Source organism: Ischnura elegans, chromosome X (genome assembly GCF_921293095.1).
Source record: "Ischnura elegans chromosome X, ioIscEleg1.1, whole genome shotgun sequence".
In the NCBI taxonomy this organism is placed as follows: domain Eukaryota; kingdom Metazoa; phylum Arthropoda; class Insecta; order Odonata; family Coenagrionidae; genus Ischnura; species Ischnura elegans.
This window is the reverse complement of record NC_060259.1, coordinates 3,657,522-3,683,597: the sequence shown is the minus strand read 5'-3', so window position 1 is coordinate 3,683,597 and position 26,076 is coordinate 3,657,522. Positions and strand designations below refer to the sequence as shown.

The 26,076-nt window shown below is 36.9% G+C and overlaps 1 protein-coding gene across 2 annotated transcripts in view; it reads right to left on the bottom strand.

Moving 5' to 3' along the window:
• Positions 1-5,336: 5,336 nt before the first annotated feature.
• LOC124171324 (NADH-ubiquinone oxidoreductase 75 kDa subunit, mitochondrial) overlaps positions 5,337-26,076 on the bottom strand; it is a 151,010-nt gene continuing 130,270 nt past the window's right edge. For both annotated transcript variants that reach the window (XM_046550471.1, XM_046550472.1), the window contains exons 13-14: positions 7,803-7,937; positions 5,337-5,580 (exon numbers count right to left, since the gene is read on the bottom strand). In XM_046550471.1, coding sequence (XP_046406427.1) covers positions 5,431-5,580; positions 7,803-7,937 — 285 coding nt within the window. In that variant the 3' untranslated portion in view covers positions 5,337-5,430. The remainder of the gene's footprint in view (positions 5,581-7,802; positions 7,938-26,076) is intronic.

The window sequence follows — 26,076 nt, the reverse complement described above, 5'->3', positions numbered from 1 at the left end:
CTAAATATGTTCATTTTGTGTTCAAATTATGTTCTTTCTATGTTCACAAAAGTGTGCTCACTTTGTGTTCTTTTAATGTGTTTTGTGACAGAAAGAACATAAAATGAACACAAAAAGAACATATCCCAAAGAGAAAAAAATGTTCTTTTTATGTTCATTTTGTGTTCTTTTGATGTTCAAAAAAGTGTTCATTTTGTGTTCAAATTATGTTCTTTTTATGTTCGCAGACGAGTGTTCATTTTGTGTTCTTTTTATGTTCTTTCTGTCACAAAACACATAAAAAGAACATAAAGTGAACATTCGGTGAACATAGAAGGAACACAATTTGAACATTAAATGAACATAAAAAGAACACTGAATGAACACTTTTTTCTACTAGGGAATGGCAATAGGCACATCAAAGGTGGAAGCATTCAAAGAATGATGGAGATCAAATGGATTTGCAGAGTAGTTGATGAGGAAGGTCATACAAAATCAGAAGATAAGGTGTGTCTTCTAAAAGTCATGAGAAGCATTTGGGACAACCAAATGGACCACCCTCAGAGACATGGGCTGATGAAGACACAAACATTGAAGGGTAGTGAACTGAAATCGTGTGGCAAATAGAAAACACATTCAAGTGATTAAAGGAAAGCCATGTGTTTGCTTAAACAAATTAGCCCATAGAATTGACTATTTGGTGGAATAGAAGACAAAATAGTAGTAGTTGAAACATATAATTACTGTAATTTTGGTAAATTAACACTTGTAGCACATTAAAATAAGACCATTTCATATTACATACATTTAAAAAAATTGCCAACATTTACCACTTAGTTTTGTAAGGAGAATAACAAAATATATGCTCGCAAATAATGAAACTTGGAGTGACTTTACAAACCAAACCTGAAGAAGTATTTTTAATTCCGAGCTGGAGTGGCAAAGATAATCAATAACAGCGTCTGTATGTATGGAGCTCATAATATCAGCTTTGAGTGCATTAAAAATGAAGATTCTAAATTTCTGTTTGTCAAAGACAATCTCAATTTGGAGTTAATAAGTTTCAATTTAGAAAATGCTCATTTGCAAGAGGCAGTCAATGAGATGGTTAGAAGAAATTTATACCTTTTTGAAAGTTCTGTGTGATGTAAACAGTGCATGTTATATTCTAATATAATTTTGTTTGCACACTTGATACAACTGTTGCATGGTGCTGACGCTTTGCACTGGATCTTACAGTCTTCATCATCGTAATCATCTTCTTCTCCATCATTGTCATCATCACTGTGGTCATCAATTTTCTTCTCATAGACATCTTCATACTCATAGTCAGTGTTAATGTGTACTTGCATTTGAAATCTGGGGCCATACATTCATGAACAAGATAAGTTATTCTTTCAGCTTTTCTTCATTAATGTTCGAAAGCAATGTTTCTATTTTCTTCAGTGCTTTAGGGGGAAGAGTTTCTTGGGTTATGAATATATTTGGGTCGAAACAGGCCAGATCCAAATGTGTAGAGCGATTTGAGCTGCTCAAAATGGCTTTCCATAGCTTGGACAGTTCTATCTACAATTACGATGAAGATCTTCATTTTGAATTCTTCTTTTGAGGGAAAATCCAACTCAGTCATTTTCAGCAAGTCCTCCCACCATTTTCTTTCCTTTCTCATTTATTGCTTTGGCAATAACGATGTAATTGAGAGTTTCATCGGTCTTTAATTTTTCTTGAAGTCTCTGCATCATTTTCAAAACAAAGCGTTGTGCAGCTTTCAGTTTCAGCAAACTTATTTCATAGGTGTTTTAGTCTTCTTAGAGAAGACTCAATGTTTCTCCATGCTTGGGCATAGTCTAGATTCTTTGTTTGGAGATAATCCTATAGTAACGAAGTGATTTTTAACACTTGCATGAATACCATGGCAAAAACAATTGTTCCGAAATGTAGATACATACTTGTTAAGTAAAGCGGTTGCTTCATGTCTCATTTTCATGTTAAAGTCAGCTGAATGTGAAGTTTTGAACAGAGCCAATAACAGAGGTTCGATGATCTATTCTGCTGAATATTTTCTTTGCTGCGGCTTCACCATCTAGTAGCCCCAATGGCTTCCAACTTGTACTCAGGACTTTGCTCCTTGAACTTGTCCAGTCTTTTAAATGAATCCTTCAAAAAAACCTGCATCTCTTGCATTCTGCTGAACAATGAGATTGATAGTGAGCAAGGCACTGAGCTGTATCAGATATTACAAGATTTAAATGTGCGTGTAGCACCACGTGTGGATGTGATTTGGGGTTTTGCTGGCCATGTGTGCAATCAAACCATTACAATGACCGGTCATGTTACATGTGCCATCAGACTGATTTGTGACACAAAGTCTCTCAAATGTATTTCAAGGTCTGTTGATGCTCTAGAGAGAGCGTCAAATAATACCTTTCCTGACGTAGAAACCACACTTTTTAATGCCTGTAGTCTCTTGCACACTCCCATGTCCTTGAACATACATGACTACTATTGCACATTGCTATATCTATCGTCGTGTCGATCAAACCTGAGTTCATATTTGCCAGCTGATTTGATTGGCCATGATAGATTTTATTTCTTTTGTCGTGCATCACATCATCATCACTGGTCAACAATCCTAAGATTGGTTTGATGCAGCTCTCCTATCAGCTAATCTTTTCACACCTATGCATGTCTTCTCTTTCACATCCTTCTTTACCTGTTCTATATATCTTGTTCGAGGTCTTCCATTCCCATTCTTGCCTTCCACTTGTCCTTCGACGATTGTCTTCATCAGGCCATCATGTCTCAAGATGTGGCCTATAAGGTTGTTCCGTCTTTTCTTAAGGTTTTCATGATGCTTCTCTTCTCTCCTACTCTTCTGAGTAGTGGCACAGCGAGGGGGGGTTTTGGGGGATAAAACCCCCCCTGATCTCAGAGAAATTTTTAAGTTTAATCCATTTCGCTTGATTGAATTAATATTACTTACGTAATAGTGTTAATATTAATAAAATATCCCTCAGAAGGCCGTAAAACTCACCATTTTGAACCATTTATCATGAAAATTTTCTAGGGGATGGTCCCCGCACCTCCCTCTTACCCTGCCGAGTATTCCACACACTCAGACACCCGAGTGTTTTGCACCTGAAACCCCCCTAGCCTTAATTCCTAGTTCCACCCCTGCTCTGAGGACTTCCTAATAACTTACGAACTCGGCTGATCCATTTGACCCTCATCATTCTTCTGTAGCACCACATTTCGAAAGGCTCTATCCACATGCCTCAGGAGCATACTCCAGATGTAGGTTCTTATAAATTGTTTCTTTACTTCCATATTTAAGTTTCCCGCTGTAAGCAGGTCTCTTTTGGTGGAATGCTCTCTTTGCTTGGGCTATTCTGCTGATAATTTCTTCCTTGCTTCTCCTGTCACTCAGTGGGCTGAAATCAAAAAAGGCTGGCCAAAAATCGCTGTAGTCTTAAGTATTGATAAATAAATGAAACTTTTTGCAATTTGTGTATTGTAAAGGTGCAATGAAACTTAATTAGGACGATTCAGTCAACAATATTGTTTTGGGGCCCATTAGCAATGAAAAATAGAGACAAGTTAAGCAGGAGGCATTTTTGCCAGGGACAAGTCAAACTTAAGCTGCAAGAACATCTGGGGAAAGATAGAATTTCATCTATTACTAAAAATGTTAAAGCTATCAAATAGCAGAGTGTAAAATAATTGATGATTAAATATTGGTATTAGGACTTTCAAGTATAATAATATAAAAAAATACCATTAACAAATGCATATTTTTATTGCTAATTGCTCAAAAACAAAGGCATGCTGTTCTAAGTTTTATTCAGAAGATGAAACTTCTCATGTTCCAAAATGTTTCCTTCTTGCATCAAAAGATTTTTCACTTCCTCTTTTTCCTTTAAGGGGATCCCACTTACAATCAGAGCAAGAAATAGAAAACAGAAACAAGATGTAACCAAAAGCCTATTGAAAAGGTTGTGGTTTGTGGCAATCCTAGATACTTTTCTGTCATTTTTTACCCATTATTTTCTTATATCCTTGTGCCATAATTTCAGCACTTCATCAGAAAGCTTTTCAAGAAGAAGAATAGCATGTTTCACAATTCCCACTCCATACATTAAACTTGTAAATAGTTGGTGGTATGCGATACTTACTATGGATAAAGGTTTGTGTAGAATTTAGCTGTTTTTAGGCATTAATCTGAGAAAACCATACCATTCACTTGAAGTCCAGTGGATACAGCTTTCAAAATTACTGAGAAGTGGTATTAGGTTGTCCGGAATTCCTAGAAAATGATTTTAAACTAAGAGGATGGTGTGAAAAATCCAAAGAGAAAAAATTATTCACATTTCCCGGAATTCGAACTAGGATCTCACGATTCCTGGTCAAGCACTTTAGCCAGTGAAGCTACTGAGGCATAATTACTGGTATACTTCAATTAGTCAAGAGCAAACATCTCAATGTGTTCGAAGTTCGGGCTTGGCTCCCCAGCTGTGCGAACGATTCGGACTGCTTGCGGCATCATATGCTCAGCAGTCCATACCACGTTGTTCAGAATAGTCCTCAAGTTTCCTCAGAAGAGAATGATACCTTGGTTGCTTGACTGGAAATAGGGGAATCTGCATTTGAACCGTGTGTGCATTGCAGGTGACTCAACAAATTATCACCATGGCTAGTCCCGTTAAACTTAAATCAATTAGGATTGTTGGTTAAATTATTTACCAACTTGAAGATATTTGGGAGACATTTTAACACAGAGGCAGGAAGTGTTGTTGGCTGTTTTAACCAAGTTTAATTTAACTTCAGAAATCTACCAATTAGGTACTCTCACTGATGATGAACACTCTGCTCGAATTAAGCAAGCCAATCACTTAAACAGCAATTTTGGAAAAACCCTATTTATAGAATGGCAACGTTTTTACTTGTTCAAAGTAAAAGAGCAAATCTGGGTGCATAAAGGGGTAGCTGCCAAGAACAAAGTGTTTGGGGGGGGGGGGGAAACTAAGACTAAAGAAAATACACACAAGTATGGTTTTACAGGAAATACCAGAATATTTCAGTGTCCAGGAAAACATAATAATTCACCAAGAATAAAAAATCATTATTTTATAATAAAGATGGATAACCGTTTGAGTAAAAATACAACATTTAGACTTAAAAATCTTTATTTCTCGTCCAGATAATTATTTTTCTCCTCACCTGAATACTCATAGTAACTGTAACCCGAGGTAATGGTGAGGGGAATTTTAAGTGTATGCAGCATCAAGACCAACAAAATTTGATAACATTACTTTCAACAAAAATAAAAGTGATAAAATGTACTGTAAAATAAAAAATACTTTCAATTTGAACCAATAATATTAGTTGATTTATTTATACTTCATTCTTTATTTCTACACTGTACAGAATTCAGCTGGGAAGGCTGAATTGAAATTAGAATGGAGACTCCTTCTGCTTCTTAACAGCTTGTACACATTTGGCCATGGTTGGAGAAGCTCTACTGATGGTGTCAGTCATAAAGAAATCTTCCAAGCCCTTATATTTTACATCAACAGGTGATGAACTAAGGTTTCCTTCGACCATCTGGAAAAAAAACAATACAATTTCATTAATAGGATGATTACCTGTATAAGAGGGTTGTCCGTGAATTAATGTCTCCTATGATTTTTTCTCATCATGAACATCATTTTATTTCAAACCATTTATAGATTCTTAAAGCTTGGACTTTCAGCTATTTTGCAATATAGTTAATGTCAGAATTGGTGAATTTTTGGAGATGCTGCGGAAGCTTTATTACACCTGTCTTGAGCCACCTCGTGTACGAATGAATCGACAGCTGCCTTTAGCTTTTGGTCACTTGAGAATATTACTCGAGGGCTACTTCAAGTAAGGGAACAAACACAAGTCACTGGGAGCCAAATCAGGTCGGCTGCATGGAAGATGATCAACAATTTCCCTACTGGATTTGGCAATGAGATCCATTGTGGTGCAGGCGACATGAGGGTGGGCATTGTCACGGTGCAAACAAATTCCCCCTGTCAGCTTACCCCTACTCTAACCACTCCATTTGTTCCATATAGTCCAGTGTACCTTTGTTATTGCCTCCTAGTAGTAGCCGTTTCAACTTGAGTCATTGCACGAGGGAGGGAGAGAGGCCCCATTAACTACCGTAATTTCCCCTCTCCCCTTCCCTAAGCACATAATGCTAGCCAACTCATCAATCGACCCAAACATAAACCATTATATTCTATGAAAATTTTCATGGTGAAAACAAAAACACAGTACTATTCCACAAACTTTATTTTAGCTGTCAACTAGTTTCGACGTTCACACCGTCATTATCAAGACTAACTGAGTAATAGCGTACAACATCCAGCCTTATTTATTCAACAATAGTGTGAGGGAAGGAGGACGGGGGGAACTAAATGAGGAGGAGCATTGTTGGTTGGGCATTGTTGGTTGGATTGGAGGGTCAAAAAACAACCAACAACCAGCCAATCCAATCCAACCAACAATGCTCCTCCTCATTTAGTTGACCCCCTCCTCCTTCCCTCAAACTATTGTTGAATAAATAAGGCTGGACGTTGTACGCTATTGCTCAGTTAGTCTTGATAATGACGGTGTAAACGTCGAAACTAGTTGACAGCTAAAATAAAGTTTGTGGAATAGTACTGTGTTTTTGTTTTCACCATGAATATTTCATCGTTCCACCAAGTAACGCCCAAATCAGTTGATTTTATTCTAAGAAAATATGAATGCAACACTGCAGAAACTTTGTTAAGGAGCTTGAGGTGCACTGGGCTAAGTAACACCCTGCACATTATATTTGTGTAGAATTCTATACATTGACAGCCAGAAGTTGGAACTTCGCCATTTAAACCAACAAACCAATTTCAGCTTCAACAGAGTCTTAGGTCGCAGCAGATGACTAGTAACCCCTATCCCAGTGTTGAGTTGGCAGAATTTTAAATTGATTAATTTGTCATAATTTTTATTGCATTAATACTAGCCTTGAAAAAACATTTTTAAGTCACACAAAAACACATTTGAAACTCAGCTGCTCAACCTTATGTTTTTGTTCTGATTTGTTTGAAGAGGAAACAAATGACCCAAAAATATGAATCACGACAAAGCTGACGACGACTGCATATTTGACAAGAGGTTATTTCCTACCAAAGGTATTGACATCCCCTCAAATATGACTAAATCAATCTACAATTTTAAGATCATCCAAGTTACTTTGGTAATTACAAATGTATGTTATTGTACTGAAGTTTAATGAGTACTATCGCAATGTGTTTTCATTATCAGTTATTGTAATGCTATAAAAAAACCTGGGGAAGAGAAAATTAATGCAACTTCTAACATTAATCATTGATCAATGATATGCAATGACAGAATGAAATAAGAGTTTTCTCCAGAAAGTAAGGTAAACTGTAATGCTGATACTATAACATGGTATAAACAAAAGCATCCATATTTGTGTCACCTGACACCTCAACCCACCTTATCCAACCAGCACAAAAGGATTCTTTCACTGATTGGCTATTTAATGAGCAAGTGCAAACTTAGGATGGTCAAACAAAATGATGGTATTGGTGATTCAATGATGAGGACTACAAAATGGAAAGAGCAATTCCACTTAGAGATTCTACTTGGAGTGAACCCTTCAGGGCACTACTATCCCCATTGTTTCTTTCTCTATAGAATAAACATTTCAATGGTGGCAAGGAGTTTCCTTTTATAGCACCCACAAACTTGAAATCCAATGCATTAGAATTGCACCACTGAGTTTAGACCCTTACCTTGAAAAGTTCACTAGCTTCATTGAAGTAGTTGGCATCTTCGACTGTCCCATACCGAGTGAGATTAGGAGACACCTCCTCCAACCTCTGCCGCACTTCTTGCAATGTGTCGTATGGAAGTCTATGGCCAATCACCTAAAATCAATAAAAAAGGAGTTTGAGGATGAAAATGAAATACAGAAACTATGACGAGTCACTATTTCAAATATTGATATTGACTGGGTATTAAAACCTTTCACTTTGACAGGAACAGAAGATTGAGATAACTCCAACATTTTGAATGCATAATTTAACCAGGAAATCGGAAGAAATCTTGAAAAAGAGTATGGGCTTCCTTTATCTATTTCTAGCAAGTCTCTATGACGAGAGTAGGTAAAAGCTATAAGTAACAAAAAATTATCAACAGATAAGCTGAATAGCAATGGCAACCGCACACACTATAACATTAATTATTCTAGAAATAGGAAAAGCTCTTCCCATAAGAAGTATAACTTTCTAAAGGAGCATGAAATGCCAGATTTCACCAGCTAGGTCATGATAATGACAAAATGCTATTCCATTCCTTTTTCCATTCTTCAATCCTGCCCCTCATAGAGAAAAGAAAAGAACACACCAATATTCGTTGTATTAATGGACTTGGAGACGGCATTTAACAACGTGGATTGGAACACAATGCTTGGAATCATGAAATAAATTGAATGATTCTCCTGTCATTGGAAAGAACTCCAAAGTTTATACAAAAATCAAGTAGCGGTGATAAAATAAGGGCCCAGCTGTAAAGAAACAAAGAATTAGGAAAGGAGTGAGACAAGGATGTGCTTTGTCACCCATAATTTTCAACATTTACATTGAAAAAGCCATTCATAAAATCAAAGAAAAGGGCTCAGGAGTGAATATCCATGGAGAAAAAATTAGCAAGCCAAGATTTCTGATGACATAGCATATACAGGGAAAGATTTGAAAAATATTCTGGTTAAAATGGGTAGAGGTCCGTGAATTTCGCGAGACGCGTTATAACGCGAAATCAGTAAATTAAAACGAAACTTCGCTTTTTTTGCGATTTTAGGTGAATTAGCGAAAAAATCAAATCTAATGAGTCATAATCTATTAAAGCCTAAGCCTTCATTGTTTAACGCTGCCGACGTTCATTTGCTCTATCTCATTACGATTCCAAGGTCAATTGGCTCGTTTAGTCTCGTGCGTAACGCATCCGCGTAATATCGCGCACTGTAGTGATTTCTCCGCCAGAATTTGTCATTAAATTTATCACAGCCTCTCTCTTCGATTCCCATGTATAAATCCTGAAATATTTAGAATGGGGCGCTTTCTCACCTGAAGATTTAGATATTATGAATTAAAAATGTGCGGAAAGAAATTTAACGCGGCCGCGGAAGAGCGGAAATACAAGCTCACGCACCCGGCATGCGACGCATTGGACTGCGTTATTGGATAACTTGTTGCAGGAAAACCTTGAGTGTGGGTCTAATGTAACAATTTCGTTGACTTAAACACGGCCGCTGGCTGGGACCGGGCCGCCATTCACGTCACGGCCCACAGCGTGGCAGAGAGTAGTCTCGTCTGAAAGCGGGCTGAATTTCACGGCGTCGTGACGTGAACGGCAGCCGGCGAAAAGTCGTTTCGTCAGAAAGTGGCCTCAATGTAGCACTGCCTGTATTTCACACCGTAGACCGCACACCGCCGGGCCGGATACAAATGGGCGCCGTGGTGACCACGGCAGCCGTCAACAGCGCGATTCGATTCGTTTAAAGACATCCATAGATACGTATGGTTATTTGAAAGCGCAAAGCACTTGCAGCTGGGGGAAGTGAAGGAAGTAACAGAAAGGATAGGAGGAGAGGGCCGGATACAAATGGGCGCCGTGGTGACCACGGCAGTCGTCAACAGCGCGATTCGATTCGTTTAAAGACATCCATAGATACGTATGGTTATTTGAAAGCACTTGCAGCTGGGGGAACTGAAGGAAGAAACAGAAAGGATAGGAGGAGAGGGGGTTCTCCTTATTAGCGGATGGATCGTCAGATATTCGGCTCTCCACTGACTGAGCTAAAATGCAAAAAAAAATCATTTCTACATTGGCCAAATCTAATATCTAATTCTTCAGGTTAAAAAGCGTCTCATTATAGATGTTTCAGGATCGATAAATGGGAAATAATTTTTCAAGTTTCTTTGAATCAGATTATGTTTTGTTATGTGCACTTCTTTCCCTGCCTTTCCTGACTGATTGGCAACAGCTGCAATCAAGCTAAGCGATTTTGTTGTATCTAGCTGCTGTCCTACCTTCCCTCAACGAGTCGTTCCGAATGGAGGGAGAGGTAACCTCACAGGCATACCTACGTCACAGAAAATGGCGGCTGGCGCCAAACATATTCAAAATGAAATGCTGTACAAGTATGAAGCCGTAAAAGATAGAAAGGAATGATTAAAAACCGTGGGACGTACATGTTTTTAATTTTATAAAAGAAAATATAGAATTATCGTACTCATTAAAAGCCGAGACATAGGAAGGATAACCTTCAAGGAATACCGCAGTCTTCAATGCATACCTGTAATACAATCCTAATAATGGACAATTTAAGTAAAATTATAATTGTTAGAGTACGGATAACCTTCAGGCATACTTCAGTCTCTAATGTGAACATGAAAATCAATTCATAGATTGCAAAATCTATTAAGAACTTTGGCGTTTAAGACAGGATAACCATCGGGCATACCTCTGTCTGTAATGTAAACACGACAAACTATGCACAATTAATATCAAAATTCTAGTTATCGGACAAAATATAAGCTTCAGATATATTACAGTCTTTAATGTAAATGTGCAAAACTATCCTAAGAAAGGACAATTTATGAAAAATTATAATTATCGGAGTAGGGATAACTTTCAGGCATACCGCAGTCTCTAATGTAAACATGACAACTTATGGACAATTAACATCAAAATTCTAGCTTTTGGTCGATAGATAACTTTCTGTAATACCTAAGTCTTTAATATAAATGTGCAAAACTATCCTAAGAATGGACAATTTATGTAAAATAATTGTTATTGGAGTAGGGATAATTTTCAGGCATACCTCGGTCTCTAGTGTAAACATGACAAACCATGGACAATTAATATTAAAATTCTAGTTTTTGGTTGATAGAAAACTTTCTGGAATACCTTAGCCATTAATATAAATGTGAAAAACTATCCTAAGAATGGACAATTTATGTAAAATTATAATTATTGGAGTAGAGATAACTTTCAGGCATACCCTGATAAAAATAAACTCCCCCATGATGGGTAAAGGAAAGGTAAAGGAATGGTAGTAGCCATCATATGGTGGGTAGTTACCCTTGTAAAAACCACGCCCTTCCCTCCGAGGAGGGTAAGGGAAGTAAAGAACAAACCTTCGTCTACACCTCCTGAAAACTCCTTCGCTTACCATCCGTCTACACTGCATTAAGGGTAAGGGAAGTGTAGGGCTATCCTTCGTCTACCCTTCCTTGGAACTCCTTCCCTTACCATCCATCTACCCTTCCTCTACATGCCATTAAGGGTAAGGGAAGTGTAGGGCTATCCTTCGTCTACCTTTCCTTGGGACTTGGTATTTATTGCTGAGGAAAATATATCCTGAAAATGTCTCCTCAGCTACGTTCACAAGCTAAAGAGTATTGAGTTCTGTACAAGAACATAAGCAGTCTTTGAAAGCAAAGATAGATGGGCTGCACAACTTATCTTTAAAAGTCTCCAAAGGAGAGCAATAATATGTACACAACAGTTTCTATAAGTGTGTGAAAAAAGCTCATTCAGAAGAGCTTTCATTCACATTTTTAGCATGTAACCTATTTGTGTGGCTGACAATGTGACATCGTGAGAGTGATGTTCGGTATTTGAATGCCGATATTATTTTCTGAAAATAAATAGGTATGGTACAAAAAAGTCACTGATTTCTTCCACATAGGCCCAGGTGCAAAAGACATTCTCATCTAAAGATTTTGTACTGTAAGTCCCGTTGAGAAACTCCAGCACACAAGTACCTCGAAAGCCAAGGTGTTAAGGCCCTACTTCACCATTCCCCAATATATGAGTCCTGGGTTTTAATACCACATGAAGGCTAACTTTTTTCTGTCTTATAATTTTAGAAATCACTGTTACAACTCATCCCCATTCATTTAATTCAGTTGCTTAGCGATTTTTTAAATTTTCATATTAATACATGGATTTTTAGTTTTTATATTAGTCCTACCCTTCCTCTTCTCTCCAGGAAGGATAATACCTACCCACCAATGTTCTAAAATATGTTCTGTCTCCCCTTGCTGAAGGGTATAGAAAGGGTAGGCCTATCCTTCCTCTACCCTTCATTGAGACTGGCCCAACCCTTCCTCTACCTTTCTCCTACACTCCAGGAAGGATAATGCCTATCCGCTAATGTTCTAAAATACTACCCTTGCTGAAGGGTATAGGAAGGATAGTCCGACCCTTCCCTTATTCTCATTAGAGGGTAGACCTCCCCACAATGGGGGAGTTTATTTTTATCAGGGTACCTCTGTCTTTAATGTAAACATGGAAATTATAGACAACTAATAACAAAATTCTAGTCATTGGATGATAGATAACTTTCTGGAATACCTGTCTTTAATGTAAACATTAAAATCATTTCAAAGGTGGCAAAATTTATTAAGAACTTTGGTAAATGAAGACAGCATAACCTACAGGAATACCTCAGCCTTTCTTTAAAACCAAATATTACATTGTGTTGTAAATCAGGAAATCTGAGTTTCTGTAATGGAGACAACTCCTTATTAATTATTAATTCCAACTGTGTATGAATATTAATTATGACACACAAATCAGCCTCCTTGGCATAACAATCCGTCAATAGCAACCACAAACAAAACAGTTGCCAATAAGCAAGTTACCTGAGATACCTAGCAATATACAGTGCAACCTAGATAAAACGAGACCCAAAGGTGCTCCAATAAATACTCGCTATAGCGAATTTTCGCTTTACCGGAGGTGGAGCAAATAATAGCCAATATTCCTGTTGTGAACAGTTATACTGGAACAGGAGTGCTACGGCGACAGATATATTATATCCGATAAACGTAAGCATAAATCCAGACGAAAGGCGATGTTTTTTGCATCACTAAATTTCCTTATTCAAATAACGACTAACTATTCAAACAATTTATAAGCGCCGCACTGATTAAAGATCATGCAAAGCATCGTTTTGTCAATCATTATGCCAATGCATGACTGACGAAGCCATTTTTCTATGTACTTAATTAGTGCATTTATGTAATCATTCCATTATTTATACTTCCAGATTTATTGTCATACGGCAGTATCAGATCTATCTTCCACCATAACATTAATCAATAATGATATCCAAAGAATAGCTTCCTGGATGAGGAAAAACCAACTGCAACTCAATGAAAAAAAAACTAAAGCTATTATATTTGGTCCTAGACATCTTATTACTCAAATTGATGAGTCCGCTCTTGGAAAAATTCAATTAGAAAATCGTGTAATACCGTACGAAGAAACGGTAAAAAACCTTGGTATAATATTTGATAAGGAACTCAAGTGGAAAAAACAAGTCCATGTCACAAAACAGAAATGTCTGAGCATACTACATCAATTATATAGAACCAAGAACATAGTTCCGCCCAAAATTCGAACCACCTTGGTTCAGTCACTAATTTTTCCTCACCTTGACTACTGCTCCTCTCTGTTTACTAATCTCTGCGAAGAAAGTAACAACAAATTGCAAGTAACAATGAACTCTTCAATGTGCTACATTTATGACCTAAAAAAATGGGATAGGATATCTGATACTTACGTTCGATTACGTTGGTTGAAACTAAAACAGCGTCGTTTATACCATGTGATCCTGCTTGCCTATAAAATTTTATCCACTCGAAATCCCGTTTACCTATCTGCTAGATTTACCTGGAAAAAAGATCTACATGCAGTACCCACTAGGAATCACTCCGTAGATCTTCACATCCCTCAATATAGCACACTTCACGTAACTAAATCCTTCACAATAATCGCCTCTAGAGTATGGAACTCCCTACCATCCAAAATTAGAAATATTAAATCCATACATGCCTTCAAAACCCAGGTGTACGATATCTTAATAAATAACCCTAAAATGCTGTCTGTTTAAAACTGATTGAAGTAAAATTAAAACGGTGTTAAATCGAATGGCTCAAACATATGGTTGCAGAAAATTGAGTGTAAAATTGTGTTAAATTAGAGTGTCATACTAATTTGTTATTTACTTTTTTTTTTTTTTTAATACTGTTTGTCTGACACTATTGTTATAATAAATTGTCGCCTTGATTTCTTGTGATGGTTGGTCAGTTACTCCGCAGTATGATGTTTTCCCTTGCGTTGGTGTTGTTTTGCCGAATTGTCTGTGTGCTGATGGCGGTTTACAACGAGTGAATGTTTTGTATTTCTTTTAATTTTTTGTTTTTCTTTATGAATGTGATGTCACCCTGAACTTGTGTAAGCTGTACAATTATCTTCTCAAACATATTCTTGGATCAAACATATTATTGAGTTTAAAATTGTGTTAAATTTGAGTGTTATACCAATCTGTCATTTATCTTATTTGAAAATATTTTTTGTGTGACTTTATTGTCATAATAAATTGTCACCTTAATTTCTTGTAGTGGTTAGTCTGTTATATCGCAGCATGATGTTTCTCCTTTCGTTGGTATTGTTTTTGCCCAATTGTCTGTAAGTTGGCGGCTGTCCACAACGAGTGAATCTTATGTGTTTCTTTTCATTTTTTTTTCTTTTCTTTTGGGAATTTAATGTCATGCTGAACTTGTGAAAGTTGTGCAATGGTTTTCTCATGGGCCACAGGCCCACGAAATAAACGAATTTATTATTATTATTATTATTATTTTGGTATTTTCCACTGAAAATTCAAAAATTAACTTATAAAACTGTATCGCGGTTATTTAATGCCTCAAATGTTTCCATTGGTTTATGTTTATTGTTCCTGTACGTTAAGCGGCAGTTAAGTGAAATAACGTATTGCATTTAGTTTCTGCAGTCGAAAACGGTGGAAGGTTATATAACGTCCCTGCCTTGGAAGACTTTTTCTATCATATATATATCAATATTTTCACCGAAATGAACTACTTATTTATCGAACGACAGTTACTACAGGAATTTGAGACTGAGCACTCCATGTTAACTTCATTTCTAACAGATCGCAAGAAATTACAGAGATAAAGGACTCTGGGTCATCACTTAACATTTTATATAAAGAATATTTGAAAGTCATTTGCATTGCAAGAAGTGCATTTTCAGCAGCACCATTGGTTGCTGGATGAAATGGAGCTGAAGTTACATGTTTAATTTTATTCACAGCACAAAGGTTTACAAATTCTTGCGATACAAACTGCCTTCCATTGTCACTCACTAGCAATTCTGGAATTCCTAACCTGGCAAATATGTCTCTCAACTTTTCAATAGTCGATCTGAATCTAGCTTTGCCATTTCATATACCTCAGGCCATTTTGAAAAGCTGTCTGTTAAAATGAGATACTGCTTACCTTTAATTGGACCCAGGAAATCTGCATGAATTCGATCAAATACCTCTTTAGTTTCTGGCCAATTGATCACTTCACATTTCTTTGGATTTATGCATGGAACAGTTAAAGTTAATCTTTATTTGTTGAAATTAGTACATTTATAGGTGATACCGATATAAAGGTACACGGCAGGTCGCACGGCGTAATTTATACTCCACTGGTGATGGGTTCCTCTTGCTGTTCTAAAAAATTAGCTACAATACCTCGAACTTTGAAAACTCACAATATAGGCAGTCAAAGTACATTGTAGGAATACACAAGACCATTCTAGCCCAGAATGTACGTACAATGTTGAAATCCTTGGTTTTCAAAGATTGACGTATTTTATATGCAGGCGTGCCCGGTCCAGGGTCCAACTCTTATTTCATCCTATTTGTTAATTGAAATTATATTTCGGAATGGTTCTTTTAGCACATAGGTACTGTGTAAGTTAACTCCATTTGGAGTAATGTGAATTACAAGTGTTCGAGAGATATGGCATTTTATATTCGTTTTGTGTTCTTATTAATTATGTCTGTACGCATATTTTTTCTCGTCGCGAGCCTTTAATGGTATGTTCTCCTGCAAGAGTGGTTTTCATTTTTAATGTGGAAGTTGGTCAGTATAAGCAAAGAAAAAATTAACATTTTAGCGAACAGCAACCCTTGTAGTCGTCGTATCTCTACCTTTGAAATGACACTGCTTTAATACCTGAACGCCGTTATGATGATAAAAAAATTGTCTCATGTCTATGATTGCTGCAATTAAAATTAACCTCTTCCCTACGCAGGGCGTGATTTCACGGCCTGAATTTTCTGATGCTAAAGAAGGAAGGCCGGATTTTCACAGCTTGAATTTTTCGAAGCTAAAGGCCGTATTTTCACGGTTTCGCGGTCAAGAATGCCAAGTGGGTCCCGACCGCCGTTAGGGTCCCTCGGCGCGAGAGGTCCGACCCTTTCCTATTGTCTGTGTGGGGATTACCTCGGCCCATTCCGGCTCTCAGTGTCCCACTCAAGGAAGGTGCTCATGGTCACTTATTTGTTTATAAGTTAAAATAACTAAAAACGTTCATGTTGCATTTATTGATAATCAATGCTAGGAATTACATTCTGTATGTCCTGCTGATTGGTTCCGAATTTTAAACGGAATTCTAGCGTTCATATATACGGAGTTGATCATCACCTAGAACAATTTTTGGAGACGCTAAGGTTAGATGTTTAATTGTTATTTTTATAACTTACTAGCAAGTTTATAGGAGCGATATTGTAATGATTTACATCTAAAAATATACGTTACTCTGTTAGCTACATTCTAAGTGTACATTTATGGTGAAATTCGATAGAATATCCGATTTTACTTCTATGAAAAAAAGCCCTCGTAATGTAATAAAATATGATTCTCTCAGTTCTTTCTCGTGAGCCAAAATTACAGCGACTATTTTTAATTAACTCTTACCAACCTTTGAATACTAAGGTATTATAAACGAATTTTTCTATAAATACTGATTAATGCATATCCTAAAAATTCGTAAATTTAATGTACCAATAGGGAATGTTTTACGTAGGCACATGTTGTGAGAAGCATTCCATACCATTGCAGGAATAAGAACTGCTCTACCCAGGTAATTACTCTCATATCTTGTTCTCTGGTCAGGTTTCATTAAGGTGGTCTGCCCTGTGCACCTCACGGGCTTATTTCGGGACACATTAGCGCATTAATGTTTTCTTGGAAAAACTTATTATCCTCCAACTGGCACACCTAAGAGTATATTGGTGTAAGTATTCTCCTACTGAAATATTTACGTGGAAGATGATAACCTTACTCTTCTCGGAATAGCTCATTTTATTTTCAAAATTTTCTTGGTGTGTATTCAAATTTAGCCGTTAACTATCTGTACGCATTCCGCTACCTATACCAGGGATGGTTTCTGTAGAACCCTGCTGTGCGATGCAGCCCATACCATGAACGAAAGAGAACTGCTCTACCCAGGTAATTACTCTCATATCTTGGTTCTCTGGTCAGGATCCAGGTGGTCTGCCCTGTGCCCCTCACGGGCTTATTTCGGGACACATTAGAGCGTTAATGTTGTCTTGGAAAAACTTATTATCCTCCAACTGGAACACCCAAGAGTATATTGGTGTAAGTATTCTCCTACTGAAATATGTACGTGGAAGATGATAACCTCACTCTTCTCGGAAAAGCTTTGAAAAATTTGCTTAAAAAAAATAATATATAGCCATTTCAAACAACAAATTTGTAAGATTCAAGTAGTTTCATGAGAATTTTTCGGGAAAATATTCTTCTAAAAAAATTCTAAATGTATCATTCTCATGTTTTCAGAGAACTGGAGAGCAGACGCAAATGAGGAGTGTGGATTTTGGCATCATGGATCTAAAATATGTTAATATCATAAATCGTAAATACCTAGAAGTAGGCTAGAAACATTGAAAGATTTCATTCCCTTTAAAGTATTTGTTGGTCTATGATATAGTGCCGTTTTGCTGAAAACCCTAAAAATAACCGTAGAACTTCGTTTAAAAGTTCAATAGGTATTGCAAAATGAAAGGAATACATTGATTAACTGACATTTAATGTAACAGTAACAATTAAAAATAATTAAAATTGCACTGTTAACAATAAACTGACCGCAATAGTACGCCGGGATGGGCTGCCTTCAGGGAAAAGGGTCGAGGATAATATTTGCCCAGTTGCCAAGGAAAGGGTCCGGGACCCCGCTAGGAAAGATCATTAAGGGGAGGGAGCGACTACCTGGACAGTCCCAAGCCGTGAAAAAACCCCGTACGGGACGAAAAAGAAATTCTCAAACCCTTTGTTGAGCCAAAAGCAACTTCCCGTGAAGGAGCTCGGCGTGAAAAGGTTAATGATAAACTCGACGCCGTATGATCAAAATGAAAACAATACAATATACCGCCATGATGAAGTCTTGAACCTTGGCTCCCAGGATGGGAGTCGTATACGCTACCACTACCCCACCTGACCCTTCTGGTATGAGCAGATATTTTGGTTTTATATATGGCTTGTAAAAAGTACCGCATGAAAATTAATTAATTACAGCTTAACTAAGGCCCGTACAACGGAACCACTACTAGTTCAGGGATGTGTTCACTATTCCGAAGGCCATTATAAATACGCTATTGAAAAAGACGGAGCAAGGTACGTGGTCTCCCCTTGTTAGCCTTAACGCCTCGCATTTCTATGGAGCGTTGAACCTGTCCTCCTTTTTCAAAAATTCAGTGACCATAAATACATCAAAGTTTGGTATACCATTTATAAATCGTTGGAATTTTCCTACTCCCAACCAAGATTAACTTTTCTTGAACCCATCCTGGACAGCGAACCACTGCAACAACCAGCCAGCACGGAAATAAGGCTAACATCCCATGATTCTAGTTGCGAAGGGCGAACGTTCCAGCCGGCGTGAATACATACGCAACGAAAAAGTCTTGCAGCAAACGTCTGAAATAGGTTTATTAGTTTGACTCGGTTCTTACAAAAAAAGTTTTGGCATGATAAACGGCATTGTGCCAAAATATACCCAGCGAAAAATAAATACCATCATCTATTTATTAACGATTCAATGTGCTATTCACACAACTCTTTCCAAACTTGAAGTTGACACGTAAATGAATATTAATATATTACGCAATGATGAAGTCATGTACTCAAAAGAGAAGCAGCCACATATATATTCTGAAGATATTTTATGACAGCAAAAAACGGATATCCTCAAATTCAGTAATTTTTCTATGCAATAATAATGGTAGAACTAAACGGTGTAGAAGCTGCCTTCTGCTACTGCCTTGTGACATCACGGCCAATATTCAACATGGACACCCGTTTTAGCGGCCTTCGAATTTTCCCATATTTCGGACGGTTATCTCGAATCAAGTATTCACTATTAGGATTTAAACTGTGGTTTTACGACATTATATTATTCTGAACTCTAATTTAAAAAATGTGTTTGGTGCATTTGAAACACAAGTGTACTTCCCTATTGTACAAAATTTTAGTCCTAAATATACATCTACATAAGTGTTGAAGGGTCTTTACTAGGATGTTTGGCAGGTGGTGAGTTTTCACCGAGTGGGAATTTACTGTGACCTAAACATAAAAGATGCATAAAAACTTTGCTATAGAGTTGTCCAGAAAATATAATGATTTCTGTAAGCACCTGCAATTCCAAGATATACTGGCATCCTAAGGTAAGAGCGATCTGTTTACCACAGTTGACAAGTATGCTAAAAGCAAGTGAGTATGTGAGGATTAGGAAATAGATCGTAAATTCGTATTTACGTGGTGTCGTTCACTAGGATTCAAAGGGAAGGTAGTAGGAGGGTAAAAAGCATAGTTAGGCTGGGCGGGGATATCCCGGCACTAATGGGTCTCTGGCACAGCGGGGGTTAGCGAGTGAGAAAAAAGAATGCAGAGGTAGGAGGGGGTCACATTATCGCAGTATTTTCTGAGAAATTCATGCCCCCTGGCCGCTGACGATAATGAGCTGGTAAGGCTCCAAATGAGGGTGCAGGTCATTTCGAAAGAAATTTTTTGAGTGACGATGAATGCAGTGGGATTCCAAGAAAAATATTTCTTGGTATATTGACTCAGGTAATGGCACTAAGGGATAGCTTGAACACACAGATCTACTTTTACTATACCTGTGGTTGTCTGTTGAACAATCGTTCCCTCCAAATGACCTGAACCCACATTTGCAGCCTAAGTTGCTCACTATCGCCAGTGATCATGGTGCGTGAAATTCTCAGAAAATAATACAATAGTGTGGTATTTCTTCTGTTCTGATGTTTAGTAGTTATCACACCTTAGCTAAAAAATATTACTGGAGTAAGGACACTGATAAAGGTGTTCCTATTGTGCATCAAATGATGTCCTGGAAGCGTTTTGTTGAACCTAAAATGTTCATACGCCTGGCTGGTAACGGAAGTTTGGACAAGGGGGATAAGTTTTCTAAGATACTTTGCGAGCTCAACCAAATATTTCTATGGTTTGATGCAATTTCTCATAAATTATCTTTTGACGAGAAGATGATGCCATATTTTGGCAAAAGTGAAGGAGCAATTACTCATTATCAATAGCAGACACTTTTTTACTTCCGTGATATAAAAATTCCTATTATTTGACCGGTTGCTTTATATTTTCTGTATTTTATAATGGAGTAACAGCCGAAACCGGTCAAATAGTATAAATTTTTATAAATACTTTGTGGAAGTTACAAAGTGTCTGTTATTGATAATATGGTGACTTCCACCACGTACAAGCTTCGATGTGAGCCACTACCTTTATCCCTTAACGGGTGACGTGCGCTCTGAGAAATCGACCGCTGCGTTTCTAACAATGTGAATATTTTCAAAATTAATGTTTCAAAATATCTAGAGTTCTCGTTAGCTTCATATTTTTGCATAACAAGGACATCCCACTCTTAAAATTTAAAGTTCATTTTATTAATTTCTGTAAATTTGCGATTGACTTCAAATAGTGGTCTGTGAGACCGCATGTCACTAGATTAGAAAAATCAAAGTAAGTAATGCGGATGGAAATGATTCAAAAATTTGTTAAAAACCATTCGTAGTGATTCATTAAGCATATAAATAATTAATTTTTGTTAGGAAGCATCTATAGTTGTACAAAGTGGATATTTAATCTCTTTATTTTTCTTAAATTCATTGCGTTAGAATAAATGACCATTCAAGCAATTTCTGAAGGCGAATGCAAAACATATGAAATCCAGTTTTTATTGCAAATATCACTCATTTTGTTCTTTAAATGCTAACATTTTTATAGATGTTTTCAATATTTAGAATAAAATAGAGGTGAATTTCTCCTACCCGTAGCAGGCAGTACACATGTACTGTACTTTGTAAATTGGAACCAATTGAACCCCAAAATTTCGCGCGCCCCCGGCTGGAGTGCAACATTTATTTACGGGTATCTTTCAGCAGTTGATCAGAATTTTTTTATCATTCAGCATTTGAGGACAGAGCATCTTAGCATCGATTTTTATCGCAAGAAGAAATAAAAAAGCCTATGAAACACCGAGAGTAAAACTTCGAAATGCAAGTGACGTTACGTCTACATTTGTCCGAAGCATTTTTATGGCCTATATTTTTCAAGCAACCAGAAAACCCTCGAGTCCTTAGTTTCTGAAGTACATAGTGCGAAAATCTGTCGATAAATGCGGAAAAATACAACTGATAGTGAAGACGGGAGTACAGATGATGACATGAGTGATGTAGTAAAAGATATCCCCAGGCAAGAACAATTTATATTACAGGTGAAATCGCTATGAGTGGTCAACAAACGAGCCAAAGAGGAAATTTCGTACACCCTTCCATAACACCGTAACTCATAAACCTGGTTTGAAGGATTACATTACATCACTTCGTAGGGATATTGAGCCTCTTGATTATTAGTCTCAGATTTTTGATGAGAGAATTTTGCAATTGAATATGTGGGTACCATCAAAAAAAAACTTAAAGAGGCTAATGATTTTGCGCCATCCAAAGGACACGTAATGGGCTCTTCATTTTACGGATTCTCGGCGAACAAGACCGTAACATCCAATCTCCCCAAAATATATAAGGCTGTTTGCTTAGTTTCACTTATGCACTATAGGGTGGGTGATGATATAGAGTCACGGAAACCAGTAGTAATTGCATTTTACAACGCAATAAAAGGTGACGTAGATACTTGAGACTTAAATGTACTGTAGATACATATTTGGGAGGTTGCCGATGGCATTATTTTTCAGAATATTAAATAATTACTTTGTCAACTCTTTTGTGCTTCAGCAGTCTGAGAAAGCTAGGAGAGCTATGACACCATTTAATTGTATTAAACCAATGGTCCAGATCTCGTTAGACTCCATATGAGAAAGATAATATCAAATGCAAGGCTCCCGGTAGGATAAATTATTGCGACAAATTCTCCGTCTATTGTAGAAAGAGGCTGAAGAAGTTGAAAGGTAAAAGATTCGGACAGTATGTAGACTTTTCCGCCATACAAAAACACGGAAAACCTCTTTCTTGCTTTTTTAATGCAAAAAAAAGCCTGTGTGTGCTTTTGTGAAAAATTGCAATTTTGATCACCAGCAGATTGCATCAAGAAAAGGAATACGCGAGATAAATTTCATGGCTACTTATTCTTTAGCCTTCCAACTTTAGCATTTAAGGCCTTATTTTTAAGTCTGGCGAAATATTGATACATAAAAATTATAATTATAACTCAACTGTTTTTGCCATCATTTTTTTGATCCTGTTTCAAATCACTATTTTTACTGACAAATTGTTCGTATTAGGAATTTTAAAATTTTAATATAAGTTTTATAATAGTTAATCATTTAAATAAAAATTAGACAAAACAATAAAAATGGCACTGCAACATTTTATGAATTTTTGATTAATTGCGGTCTCACAGACCGCACGTCACAGGTAGTGTAACAAGAATTGCACGTCACTGGACAATAACACATTCCGTGCTGACCGTTTTTTGAAGAAAATGCCCTGTGGCTGACTTTTTGGAAAAAATTTGTATTTTTTTATTATTATTTGTGATGTCTGGTACATGTTTTCACGCTTTATTTCCAAAAATAACCCTTCATTTGTTAAAAATTTGAAATTAAAATTTTCTAAGTACCCTTTCAAACTTTTGATACCTTCCCGCAACACACCTACATGTTTCCCATATTTCTTTGCTCGTTATTAGTACTGTAGCGAAAACCCATTCAGGCTTTATCACTTTCTGGAAAAAACTAATGGAAATAGTAACGCAGCTAACATTATTTTTTTAATCTGGAAATGATACATTTAAATACGATTTTAAATGTTTAATTGCTCTCAAGAAAATATTGCGAGTATTACAAATATTTCCAGCAAAAGTGTTGCTCCCTAAGATGGAAAAATCATACCGATGGATATAATATCCTCTGGATAAGATTTTATGATGATATACATTGGTTTATAAATGAAAAGGAATATTTGTATAAAAGAAGAATTGTTGCAATGAAACATATTGTTTTACAAATCAGAAATTGACCAGCATAATTAGAATAATTTTTCAGTTACTAAATACTATGCATAAAATAATATCATTTTTTTAAATAAACATTGAAATATAGAAAATATAAAAGGTATGTATTAAAAAAATAATTTTTTCCCGCTGAGTAAATAATTCTCTGCATCACAAATTCTTGTGATACTTCTGGAAACAGTCAAGACACAATCGAGGATCAGCTAGGCAGGTGGGGCTATAACATGATGTGTCCTGGCGGACATTCTTCTTGAAGCATTGCCTACATCTCTTCTGTTTTAGTCTTTCGTGTTTTTCATATAATCGGGGAAATGTCCTAATAAGCCCTTGGTTTTGGTTGAGGTGGGCTAGGATGACTATCTCCTCAAAGGGATCGAAGGTACAGATATTATCATAAGAGATTCTATAATTGGAATTAGAAAGTCGATGAGAGGAATTTTCCAAAAATTTTCTTTGAATAAAAAATAATGGTTCAGCAACAGTAATTTCAGTTGGTGGATTCCCAATTTTTAGTACCATTTGATGGATTTCCTTTCAATGGGAAAGTCAGACATCATTTGATCCCAATGATCGAGGCCACAATTGTAATTGCTGTATTCAACCACCGCCTGAGGCTTTCTTGGCGTGCACCCTCGTCTTTTCGTAGATTTGTTCATTTTTTTGCACTGAATTCAGCGCTGATCATCCGCACTTCCCTCTCATCCTTCCACCTTAGGATACAGATTTTATCCTCATGAAAGGCCTCCACCACCTCACCTTTCTTGAATTCGTAGCAGAGCACCGCAAGAGAAATAACTTTCCTGCCTCTCCTTAGTGTCCCCGTCAAGTTATGTTTCCCATTTGGATGGAATCTAGAACTGGCTACACTGTTATAAAAGTTATCCATGTAAAAGGATTGGCCTCAGTCAAAATGATCCTCTGTCATTTGTTTATCATCTTCTCTAAATGCCCTTTTCCAGACACTTCTGAGTTGGAGGACCTGGAGCACCAAACCCTTTGCTTCCGTCAACATATACAACTTTATTGCGCACCTGTAGCGCTTTCCCCTAATATATTCACTATATCCCAGCCTAGCTCTCCATGGAACCATAGACTCTTCCAAACTTAGGTCACGTGAGCGGGTCACCACTTTAGCCATTGTTTCCTTGAATGCGTCTATATGGGGCTAATTTTGAATAATCAGTGGGTCAGAGGAGTCGGTCGGTTAGTGTCAGCGAACGTAGATAGGTTCTCGTTGATTTGAAGGGCTTGAAGAATTGACATGAATTGATCAAGCGACTTCTCTCTCCTGAAGCAATGCAAGTCATATAAAGATTGAGATTTTCAATTATTGGAGATACGGGAAATTTGGATTATTCTTTTACGAAAAATAAGGCCGAGAAGTGGGGAAATTCTTCCATGGTTAAATATTTCCATCTAGTTAATTTCCTTCAGGACACTCATTGCCCATTTTATATCCTCGGATGTATATATCCTCGGGCCGGATCAGTTTCTCCTAGTTCGGCGGCATGTGACTGGGTTAGTGGAAATTGTTCTCTTAGGCATTTTTTGTTGGGGAGGATGCCAAATAAAATGCTTGTAAGTATTTCGAATATTATGGAAAAAATCAAGTAATGAGTCTCTAATTCAAATGCTAATGAACATAAGGATGGGGAAGTCTAGCTATTGTGCATGCAATGTAAATAGTAAAAATAAATCGCAATGTGGAACCAGGACTTCACTGAAGTTATTGTAAAATTTATGCAAATATGGTTACTATTTCAAGCGTAACAGCAAATAAACATAGGGATAACAACAAATTTTGCCATGATGAAATCATAGCAAATAAAATTCACTCGGAAAATTTAAATGCATAAGAACGGAAGCATTTATTATTTATCGTAAGGATAAAAACACACATACCTGGACTATGTGCGAAAATAGGCACCAGCTAATCAATTTACCACAATAGCGTTAAGTGACGTTAAAAATTAAAATAACAACAAAGGAAAAGTATTTGTATTCCCTCTTGTAAAAACCAATGAAATAAACTCAATTTAATCATTGCGAGAAAAGTCATAAAGAAATATAAAATACCTTGTAATAAAGTATCTTACCTATCCTTGTCAACTGCAAAAAGAACTTTTTTTTATTTCGCTTTGAATATTAGTAAAAGTTTTTTTGTTAAGGTATAAGAACAATTGTAAGAATATATTACTGTTTCCTGCATTATAAAATGAAAGTAATAATGAAATAGATTGTAAAAACCTACCCCCAAAGACGTCCTTGCAGAGCAAAACCAGGTTAAATACAAAAACACAGAAAAAAAAAATCGAAAAAAAAAAAAAAAAAAAAATTTTCGGAACTTTCCGCACGGCAAACAGGCAAAGAGTGGTAACTGACCCTCTCCCATACCCTAACAGCGGTGACTGGCGCTCAGGGCGGAATATAATGCAAAAGGGAATCATGATGTAGCGTCTACGTCATCAGCCACTGGGTAGTGGCTGCCATGACGAGGACGCTACGTCATGAGCATGGAACGTGTTAAGGGTTATAGTCACTAAAACTGCCATAGTATAGGAAATAACAGAAAAAATAGTTTGCGAAATGCAGTAAGGAAAGATAAGGTTGGCCACAA